This window comes from Rhinopithecus bieti, unplaced genomic scaffold (genome assembly GCF_001698545.2).
Source record: "Rhinopithecus bieti isolate Rb0 unplaced genomic scaffold, ASM169854v2 scaffold_30846, whole genome shotgun sequence".
NCBI classification, from domain to species: domain Eukaryota; kingdom Metazoa; phylum Chordata; class Mammalia; order Primates; family Cercopithecidae; genus Rhinopithecus; species Rhinopithecus bieti.
The window spans coordinates 2,194,143-2,205,843 of record NW_016814438.1 but is presented as its reverse complement, the minus strand read 5'-3'; the positions used below and the strand labels follow the sequence as shown (position 1 = coordinate 2,205,843).

General features: G+C 39.4%; 1 protein-coding gene across 1 annotated transcript; it reads right to left on the bottom strand.

Annotated features, from left to right (window-relative positions):
• Nucleotides 1-555: 555 nt before the first annotated feature.
• On the bottom strand, nucleotides 556-10,030 carry TMEM126A (transmembrane protein 126A). Its single transcript, XM_017850878.1, has 5 exons — nucleotides 9,856-10,030; nucleotides 7,451-7,543; nucleotides 3,203-3,396; nucleotides 1,403-1,517; nucleotides 556-790 (listed from the first exon to the last, which is right to left on the bottom strand). Exons 2-5 carry the CDS (start codon nucleotides 7,534-7,536, stop codon nucleotides 592-594), a joined length of 594 nt encoding a protein of 197 aa, XP_017706367.1. The 5' UTR covers nucleotides 7,537-7,543; nucleotides 9,856-10,030; the 3' UTR covers nucleotides 556-591.
• Nucleotides 10,031-11,701: the final 1,671 nt, after the last annotated feature.

The following is an 11,701-nucleotide window of genomic DNA, read 5'->3' as shown; positions in this document are numbered from 1 at the left end:
TGATCTTAGGAAATCAATCAACTAGGATATTTCACTGAGGGTCAGAGAGATTCGTTGATTTTGTGATTCTAAATATCCTACAATAAATGGAAGTATGAAAGACTACCTAAACTAAAAATACAGCTTTCCAAATAAGGTGACTCGAAGTAGGTAGGTCTGTATCATAATAGCTGAAGCTGAGCCTAAATGACTCAAGAAGATGGCTGATTTAAGGAAGGTTGTTAAATCAGTTCTAAGAATCTATGGATTAATAATTTGAATTGAGAAAGTGAATTATAAGTAACATTTGGTATAGTGTATGGATATATATTTTTTCATTTTTTATTCCCGTTTGGCATTATGAAGTCTTCAGTGTAAAATACTATATAGTAACTTTTTCCTCTTGTGTACTACAGACCAAACTCAATACCTAAGGTAAAAGTAGAGCAAGCAAGGTAGAAGAGACAATACTGGGCAAACGCTTTTACTTAGATTCAGCCTTTTGTTGTAGGTCCCAGAATTATACCTCATGTGATAAATTACAAGTCTATGTTTATGCATAACATTAGACATAAACTCTTTTTACCATTTTATTTTTGTTTACATATTTGTTTAAAATCTGTGAATTTCTTGGCCAGGTTCAGATAACTGAAGGGCCTTTATAAGTAGTTTATATTGTTTAGACCCAAGGTATGCTGAAAACATAGTCTGGAGCATAATAGGAAATAACATCTTTCTAAAGACAGGCTTAGAAGTTCTAATCCAGTAACTTAAGATGTTCCCTTTGTGTGGTAACAGAGCTGATTGATACCTGTAAGAAAACATTGAGATAGTTCAATAGAAAAGATTGTTGGATCAAGTAGCAAACCTATCTATGATATATATTAGTCCTAGAAGTCTTAAGATGAAACTAAAGATTAAGGTAAAGGTCTTCAGTGTCTGTTAATCCTAAAAACTGTTTTATTTTGTTTCTTTATCCAGTTTGCTTCAAGGCTATATATAGCATAGATTGCTGATCCAAGAGTTCAACAGAGAATAGCCAGAATTATTTTAGAATAGAAGGCTAATATAATAGCTACACATTTTCTGATGGAATTTTCCTTTAGTGCAAGTGTTCAAACTCATCCAAGATAATTGTTTATATGACTGAAGTTTCATGCATAATACTGTTTGCAGCTTTGTAGTTAGTTTAGTATTTAGTACACAAATTAAGGTTAATAGCCTGAACTATACACCAAGTAGAACTGTTTGAAATTCTTGATAAGTAGAATTTGATTATAAGAAGAAACAGGTCTTGCTAACTTCTAATCAAGAGGGTAACATTGCCTTTGGTCTAAATGACTTAAAAACAAAATATATTTGCTGCTTTAAGTTGTGAGTTTTATAGGTAATCATATATTATAAAAAGTTTTTCATTTCCTACCTGGCTGCTAGGCTACCATTTACAGGTATAGCCAAGAAAACAGGGTATAGACCACCAACAACAAGACCTATCAGTCCACTCCGTGTTACGGTACAGGTTTCACAATCCAAATCACCTAGGAAATAAATTAGTTCTGGAAATGAAGGTTATGATAATCAAGCAAACATAATTTAAAGAATGTAAGATCCTCTTTTGTGTATCACAGGTATTTTTCAGGCAATATATCAAATGTAATTCTACAAAGCATGATAAAAGGTATAATTACATCTATGAGTAACTTAAAATAGCTAGGAATGATTGATAAAACTATTTTAGGAAAAAAATTCTGTAATTTGTTCTGAACGTAGATATAATAATCTCATGGTTTGGGCTGGTGCTAGCTTTCTGCACTTGTTTTTTATCAACAGACCCGGGCTAATATTTTCACTCAGTCTGTTCAATTCAATGGGCAATTCAGTCTGTTCAATTCAATTCAAATAGTTCAAACAATTTCTATGATCTCCCTTGATCATAGAAATTGTTTCCACTGGTCATGGGAATTAAAATACTCGTCCAATTTAAACAAATTTGGAGCAGCACTTAACAGAAAATAAAATTTAGATGGACTGGCTTCCCTAGCACCCATGGTAATATCTTTATTTGAAATCATTAAAAGATTTTGGCCAGGCACGGTGGCTCAAGCCTGTAATCCCAGCACTTTGGGAGGCCGAGGCGGGCAGATCACGAGGTCGGGAGATCAAGACCATCCTGGTTAACACGGTGAAACCCCGTCTACTAAAAAAAAAATACAAAAAAACTAGCCGGGCAAGGTGGCGGGCGCCTGTAGTCCCAGCCACTCCGGAGGCCGAGGCAGTAGAATGGCGTAAACCCGGGAGGTGGAGCTTGCAGTAAGCTGAGATCTGGCCACTGCACTCCAGCCTGGGCCGCAGAGCAAGACTCTGTCTCAAAAAAAAAAAAAAGATTTTTTATGATTAACTATACTCAAAGCATTCAGCACACATGGTAAATTTTCAAAAGGAAATCAGTTCTCCATGTATTTGATAAACATTGTATATGCATTTAGTGCTTTAAGAGATTTACTATATAAAGAGTCATATTCTCATAAAAATATTTTCCCCCTTTAAGGAACTTCTCTATAAAATATAAATAAAAAATCTAAGGTAGCCAACATATTTATATATATTTGTATATATATAATATTTCCATATGATTTTCATATATATATCCATATATATATATGGATTTCCAAATATTTCTTACTCTAAATGAGCAATGAGAAAGATATGTTAGAAAAAGGAAAGTATTGCCAGGTGCAGTGGCTCACGCCTGTAATCCCAGCACTTTGAGAGGCTGAGGCGGGTGGATCACCTGAGGTCAGGAGTTTGAGACCAGCCTGGCCAACATGGTGAAACCCTGTCTATACTAAAAATACAAAAAATTAGCCGGCCGTGGTGGTGGGCGCCTGTAATCACAGCTACTCAGGAGGCTGAGGCGGGAGAATCGCTTGAACCCAGGAGGTGGAAGTTGCAGTGAGCCAAGATTGCGCCAAGGCACTCCAACCTGGGCAACAACAGCAAAACTCCATCTTAAAAAGGAAAGTATTTAGAACTGCTGTATATGCATCTTGGTTGGTAGACCATGCTAATATGAATTACTTGCCACAGAGAGGCTAGCAAGATTTAATCTTTAATCTAAACACTGCATTACAGCATATAGCTACCTGAATTAATAAGTATGGACTAAAGCTGCAAATAACATATACTAAGGCAAACTCTTTGGTGATAGTGAAGTAGAATTTACCTGTATTCAAAGGAAAACTTACAAAACATCTGTAAGTTAAGTCTGTTGTAAGAAAAGGTATCCCTGCCATTGGCAAGCCAGCAGATATACGAGCCTTTGTCACATTCAGGATGCGTCGAAAAAGACTGTTTGCTATGAGGCCACAAAGAGCAGCATTTAATCCAACATAAACTGATCCATTTTCAAGTAGATTCCTGAAAGGGTGAGAAGAAAGACCTTTTTCTTTGGCTTTATTGTGTGTGTGAGAGCTTTCCCGACTCTGACACATGTTACGGAACTTAATAGGATTTTGGGAATACACTAACTGGATATAACATGTATCCCTTATAGAACCAAAATCTTAAAAATTGCTTTATATATAGGTTTTTGCTCTTCTCCCAGCAGCCAGTGGGTGCCTCTCCTCTGAGCTCCCATAATACTTACCTCTCTAGCACAACACATTACAAGACAGTACTATCTTGTATAATCACTGATTTACATGTCAGGCTTCTACACTAGTCTTTAAACAACCGGAAGACAATGGATACAAAGATGTATTCAGCCTGACACAGATGATGTTCAATAATGTGGAGTTAATGTGTTTCCTTTCACTCTTCCCTGAAACATTAGTGTCAGGATTGGGAGTACTAACATTTAAGCGATACCCTATGCTAGGTACTTTATAATAACCCATTGATGAGAAATAAACTGATGTTTTGAGGTAGTGGTAGAACTGGATTTGAAGCCAAGGTTATGTATGAACTTTTAACCTATGTCCTATGCATTCTTCAGTTTTGGGAAAAAGTAATGCCTAACATGATTGCTGAATATTGAAAATATTGACTCCAAACTTTTCAGACTACTACTTAGCTTTTTTACTGCTTGCATTGCTATCTACAATACAGTCAATCTTAAAATTTCATTACTCTTAACTAGCCATAGTAGCCACACAGTACCCCCTCTAACTTCTATGGCTTACACTCATCTAAAATAGCTTTTCTAGGAACTCTAAGCTTCCTAACATTGTATAAGGTATTACTTTTCTTATCTGACACTGCAGTCATGATGCCTATCATTGAGAACCCCACTGTATGCAGCAGACTCAGTGCTAAAGGCACAAAAAATTATCTTCTATCTTCAAGGTTAACATAGTTAAATATTACTGGAGAAGAAAGATATGTAAACTTGAGATATAACAGAAGTGTATGAAAATGTTCATGGTAGTACAAGACAGCGGCAGTTCAGGAACTTGAGGTACATAGGTAATAATTAGTGATGACAGCCTGGAGAAACTATCAACCACAAAAACCATGTAAATGTGAAAACCTGTGTTTTTTTGTGGGGGTTGGGGAAATAAAAAACTTGAACACTTCCTCTAAAATATTATTTCATCATAACAATCGTGAAATGTGTATTATCCCCATTTTAAATCCCAATGCTCAGGTAAATAATTTGCCTACATATATATAAAATACATAAAAAATACATATATACATGTTATATATAAGTCCATTTGTTTACAAGTATGTTACATATACAAATAAATAAAAAGTAGTACAAGTGAAATCTGCATAGCAAACTTTGCTCTCCTAACCAGATTTTTCCCATAGCTGAAGTCAAAATTTTAATTAAAAATTAGCACAGGCCAGGCACGGTGGCTCAAGCCTGTAATCCCAGCACTTTGGGAGGCCGAGACGGATCACGAAGTCAGGAGATCGAGGCCATCCTGGCTAACACGGTGAAACCCCGTCTCTATTAAAAAATAGAAAAAACTAGCCCGGCGTGGTGGAAGCCTGTAGTCTCAGCTACTAGAGGGCTGAGGCAGGAGAAAGGCGTGAACCCGGGAGGCTGAGCTTGCGGTGAGCTGAGATCTGGCCACTGCACTCCAGCCTGGGTGACAGAGCGAGATTCCGTCTCAAAAAAAAAAAAAAAAAAAAAAAAAAAAAAAAAAAAAAAAAAAAAAATTAGCACAAAATTGTTACCTAGCAGCCCCTTGCCACTTTTCCAAAAAAGTACCTATACCAACTAAAAACTCATGATTTTGATAAGACATAACACAAGAAATAGACATGAAGTAGCCCAAGTTTAACAAACGACAAACGTACGTGAAAGTATTTCTGTAGATCAGAAAATGAAGTTTTTGATATTAAGAAAGCTCCATACACTGGAGAACATGTCAAGTAACTGTTAAATACCTGATTAATAATCCAAGAAGAAATGAAGATTCAAACTTAGCAGATAAAATGGGAATGAAGAGAAAAAATAGGAACAAGGCGAAGATAACAGGACACTGTCATCTGCCCAGTTTAGATGCCAATGATTGCAAGCATTTATTGCTTCTAAACTAAATTTTACTTTGCAGTTCCATATATTCTTTCTAATTTGGTAAAGAACCCAGTGACAGCCTACTTTCTTTTCTTGAAAGTTGCCACCATCTACTCTTTTTTGAGACAGTCTTGCTCTGTAGCCCAGGCTGGAGTGCAGTGGCATGATCTCAGCTCACTGCAGCATCCACCTCCCAGGTTCAAACTATTCCCGTGCCTCAGCTTCTCCAGTGGCTAGGACTACAGGCACGCGCCCCCACACCTGGCTAATTTTTCTATTTTTAGTGGAGACAGGGTTTTGCCATGTTGGCCAGGCTAGTCTTCTCCTGACCTCAAGTGATCAGCCCGCCTCTGCCTCCCAAAGTGCTGGGATTACAGATGTGAGCCAGCAGGTGTCACACCATTACAGGTGTGACTCTTCTTTTGTCAGTCTTTCTCACTTTCCCTATCTTGCTGGCCTGGAAACATGGACATAGTTCCTTTTTTGCTTTAAAAGTTTTTGTTACCTCAGGAAAACAACTAGAAGAAGGGAGTGGAGTTGGAGGGTGGGGATGGGGGTGAAAGAGCTTTTAAAATCTCACCAAGTTCTTACTACTAGCCTTTTTTTTTCTTCCCCTCAGAGATCCTTGTTCTGAACACTACTGGGCTTGATTTATAGGTTCTCCCTGATTAAGATGATAAGTGGCAGCAAAATGGGGATTTGTTCAGTTTTTATTCCTGAAGATAGCAAGATTATGCTTCCAGAATGTATTTTAAATCCATCCTCTTTTCATCACAACTGTCACCACCCCTACCATCTCCACTCACTAGGATTACCATGCTGGTTTTTCTACTGGTCTTTGTATTTCCTTTCTTTCCTACCTCAAATCTGCTTTACAAAAAGCAGCTGGAATGTTCTTTAGAAATGCTAACATCATTCCCCTGCTCAAAACTATTCTTGGTCCTTATGCCCACTTCCTTAGTACTTCAGTAACAATGGTTACTCAAGTACCACAAGCCTTGGCTATCTTGTGGCTAGGCATATGCCATTCCCTCTACTTAAGACACTGTCCCTCTCCTTCCCGGGCGGCTGCTTTTCATCCTTTTATATTCAGAGAGACCCTCTTGACTGTCAACAAAGTGTAAGACATTTTGTGGAAGTACACAGTAGCTGCCTGGCAAAGATCAGTATGTTCCCTATATTGGTTTTTCTCTTTAATAATATCTTTTTTTTTTTGGAGACAGAGTCTTGCTCTTGTCGCCCAGACGAGTGTAGTGGCGTGATCTCGGCTCACTGCGACCTCCGCCTCCTGGGTTCAAGCGATTCTCCTGCCTCAGCCTCCCGAGGAGCTGGGATTACAGCCGCCCGCCACCACGCCCAGCTAATTTTTGTACTTTTAGTAGAGACGGGGTTTCACCATGTTGGCCAGGCTGGTCTGAACTCCTGACTTCAGGTGATCCACCTACCTTGGCCTCCCAAAGTGCTGGGATTACAGGCATGAGCCACCACGCCTGGCCCTCTAATAATATCTTAAAGATCTTTAGTCATGATCCTATTTCTCTGACATTCTCTATCTTGCTATGTGTATTCTATGGTACTCTTAGACTGGTAAGCATACTGACAGAATGAACTGGAAACAAAAGACATTTTAAAAGTTATTTTAAAGTTTTGTTATTTAAATGGTCTGTAAATGTTTACATTTTACTAATCTCCAAGCCTAATGGAAAAACTCAAAATATTGTACAGTTAGATATGTCCAAAGACATGAGTTCCAGCCTCAACTTCCACAATTAGCTACATGATATTGAGCAAAATGGTTAAACGCTCTCATCCAGGCAAGAAAAGGGCAATTTCCTCCTGACATTCCATGTTGTTTATACTCAAACCAGATGAATTTGAGATAATGAATCAATGGTGAAAATCCACCTGATAAAAGGTATTTTTAAATTTAAGAAGGGATCTTACCTTTCTGCCTCTGGAAGCTGGTTAATTTTTCTGAATATATCAACAATTATGTTTTCCTTGGTATTACTGGATTTATGATTTTCCATTTTGAGCCTTAAAAAACATGAAGATATCATTTCTCAAGAATTTATAGGAAGAATTTTAAAACCTTCTGAAGACTAAAATAATACTGTAGAGCTAATGTGAAAAAAAATTGCATATATGTTATATAAAAAAAAATCTAAGTGAAACAAAAACCAGAACATGAAAAGCAACACATAAAGCTCTTAGGAAATACAGAATATCTTCATAATCCTTGAAACTATTTCCTAAACAATTCACAAATAGCACCAAACATAAAAGACTTATAAAACTAACAGTACTGAGGTTAAGAACCTACGGTTATCAATATATACCATAAAGATAAGCTAGTGTGGGAGAAAATGCAATACAACTGACAAGAGTAGTTAGTACCCAGAACATACATGGAACTACATACCAACACGAAAAAGGTAAGCAGCCCTATGGAAAAACTGACAAAATATTTGAACAGGCACTTCACAAAAAGTTAAACAGCCAATAAACACGAAAATATGCTCACCTTCATTATAATCAGGGGAACAACCCACAGTGAGATACCAATAGGTACCCATAGGTTAGCTAAAATTAAAATCTGACAATTCCAATTATTGGCAAGAACGTGGGGTAGCTAAAACTACAGAATGTGGGGTAGCTTTACCCAAACTGTACAGTCACTTTGGGAAAGAATTTGGTATTATTTAGCAGGTAGAAAACACACATACCTAGCAATTTCATTTCTAGGTATACCCGAGATCAGGGCTCAGCAAACTTTAAAGGGCCAGATGTAAATATGGTAGGCTTTGCAGGTAACATACAGCTTTTGTTGAATATTTGTTTTTTAAAAAACTATAAAAATATAAAAATCATTCTTAGCTGGGTGGCTGTACATAGGCAAGCTATAGGCTGCATATGGCCTACATGCCAATAGTTTGTTGATGTCTGTACTAGTTAGGGTGAAAATGTCAAAATTAAGGGAATAGTGAATGATGAGTTTTAAATTAAAGATTTGGCTCATTAAACAAGTTTCAGGGTAACAGTTAAGAAAAACAAAGGCTGGGCGCAGTGGCTCACGCCTGCAATCCCAGCACCTTGGGAGGCCAAGGCAGACGGATCACCTGAGGTCAGGAGTTCAAGGCCAGCCTGGCCAATATGGTGAAACTCCCTCTCTTCTAAAAATACAAAAATTAGTCAGGCCCAGTGGCAGCTGCCTGTAATCCCAGGTATTCAGGAGGCTGAGGCCGGAGAATCTCTTGAACCTGGGAGGTGGAGGTTGCAGTGAGCCGAGATCTTGTCACTGCGCTCCAGCCTGGGTGAGAGGGCGAGACTCCGTCTCAAAAAAAAAAAAAAAAAAAAAAATTCAGGGGTAAAAACAAAGGAAAACATGGTTTTATGAAACCAGATTTTCTCATTTATTTCCTACAACATTACAGGCACTCGTTTATTTATTGCTACCTGTTTTATATCGATAAGAGGTCATTTGGAAATGTTGAGTACATTGACATTCCATATCTCTAGACTTAAAGTTAACCTAGTAAGGACAATGCAGCTTAGAAATTTAGGTGTAGGTTTCTGGTAGTCAAATTTTTGAGGGCCTTGGCTACAATAATGATAAGACACAATCCCCGGTGTACAGGAGCTCTGAATGATTTTGTGTATGGGGTGGTGGAATATATATATAATCAAATTCAGTATGTATATATTGTACTGAGCAGTATATACATATATATGAAATGTATGTGCAATATGTCAGAAATAAAAGAAGTGATTTCCCCAACATATTCTGCCCAATGGTATCACTACTTTTCTCTGCATATTGGTGAGGTTCCAAGTCCTGTGAAATACCCATTTCTACACTGTGTGTTTCTAGTCACCCTTAATTCAGTAGAAGTCCTGACTGGGCAGCCCCTGTGGGCATTTTGTCTCCGATATTAATAACAAACACCTATCAAAGACAACGCCGCCTGTAAAAACTGCAAATATTTCGAAAGATTTTTGTGTTACCTATCTCATGTCATTCTTGGGAGAGCTCTGAGAGATAGGCAATGTGGGGCCTATCTGAGAGGTAAAGTGGGGCCTCTGAAAATTAAATTTGGCCGTGGTCACCTTGTAAATTGACAGTAAACCTGGGATTAAATTCATCTCAGGCATTTTTCCCTTCTATTGGGTTAATTTAAATATAAGGTCTTTCCTTCTAGAGTGCAAAGTGAAGAGAGCACCAAAGGGCCAACTACACTTCTACTTGCTCTCATTCACGCGCAGCGCTGCTGGTAGCTAGCGTGTCACTGCGCCCTGCTTCTCTTGACACCGGGACATTTACTTCACCCCCTCCCCCATAATACCAGTACCTTATGCTCTCCTCCCAGCAGCCTGCGGGTGCCTCCTCAGTTCTTCCTCAGCCACGCCGGAGGTCACTACCGCCTTTGCTCAAATTGCCTGGGCGCAGCCATCTTTGGCTGACTCGTGACGCGGCCTGGGCGGGCGCCGGGTCGCGGCTGCTGATTGGACTGCGGGACGGACGTTGCGTCCAGGAGCTGCTTTGGGCCGAGAAGCTTCCGGCCCTTGGAGGTGCGGGGCAGCTAAGCGTTGAGGTTTGTTTGCCTGGCATAGAGTGTGCTCATTTCACCTACTCTTGCCTCCCAGGACAGAGCTTGTACAAATTGTGACATTTCGAGATATAAGTTGGGTGACCCTCAGCCTCTTCCACTGACAACATACCTCGGGCATATTAACTTCCTGGTCAGTAGAGCCTACTTACGTTGTTGGCATGGCGTAAATGAAAACTGCACAGCTCTTGGCATAGGATAGCTACTCAGGTTAAAAATAAGTCAAAGGGGAAATATTTCTTGGCTCTCTCGGTTTTCTACTCTCTCTCGGAAGTTAAGCTCCCTGTGCCATGTTTTGATCTGTATTGATTGCCCTACCATAATCAGCACCTCAGAGCTAGAGCTTATTTTTCTGAGGATTCCTCGTGTCCTCCAGAATACTGCTTATTTGGAAGCAGTGTTGGGTGAAAGTCATCTTATTTCTTCTTGCTTTTTAAGTATAAATATTAGAAAATTTAAAGTTATATATGTGGCTTGCATTATATATCTATTGGACAGTGCTGTTTAGAAGGTACATCTAATGCTCTTCTCCCAGCAGCCAGTGGATGCCTCACCAGGTCTTGCTCAGCCATGATGGGGCTCCCTGCAACCTTTGCTCAGTTCGCTTGGACTCGTTAACCCAATAGAAGGGTAAAATGCCTACAATTGAATTTTATCTTAACTCTATTAAGATTAGGAGGTAAACACTGTGCCAAAAAATACATAACTAACTGTAGCAATAAATACATTATCATAACACATATCAGAAATCTTATTCTCATCCTCTCAAATTTTTGAACAAGTGATAAAGTGTTACATTGTCCAGATAATTTTTATACTGTCTCTCCATTGCAGGGTTGCTTGACCATTAGGCTCCATAGTGCCAAGAAGTCTGTAATTGCAGTTTCTAAACTTGCACAAATAGAAAGACTTACTTTGATGAAGGTGTACAAGAAGGAAAATTCCTAGTCTTTTTGTTTGTTTGTTTGTTTGTTTGTTTTTTAGGCAGAGTTTCGCTGTGGTCAGCCAGGCTGGAGTGCAATGGCCTGATCTCGGCTCATTGCAACTTTTGCCTTCCAGGTTCAGGCGATTCTCCTGCTTCAGCCTCCAGAGTAGCTGGGATTACAGACGTGTGCCACCACGCCCAGCTGACTTTGTTTGTTTGTTTGTTTTGTTTTTTGAGATGGAGTCTCATTCTGTCACCCAGGCTGGAGTGCGGTGGTGTGATTTCGGCTCACTGCAAGCTCCACCTCCTGGGTTCAGGCCATTCTCCTGCCTTAGCCTTCTGAGTAGCTGGGACTACAAGCACCCACCACCACATCTGTCTACTTTTTTTGTATTTTTAGTAGAGATGGGGTTTCACTGTGTTAGCCAGATGGTCTCGATCTTCTGACCTCGTGATCCACCTGCCTCGGCCTCCCAAAAGTGCTGGGATTACAGGCGTGAGCCACTATGCCTGGCCCCTGCAGATTTTTTAGTAGAGACAGGGTTTCACCACGTTGGCCAGGCTGGTCTCGAACTCCTGACCTCAGGTGATCCACCCGCCTTGGTCTCCCAAAGTGCAGGGATTACAGGCGTGAACCAGCAAGCCTGGCTATCTAGTCTTTCT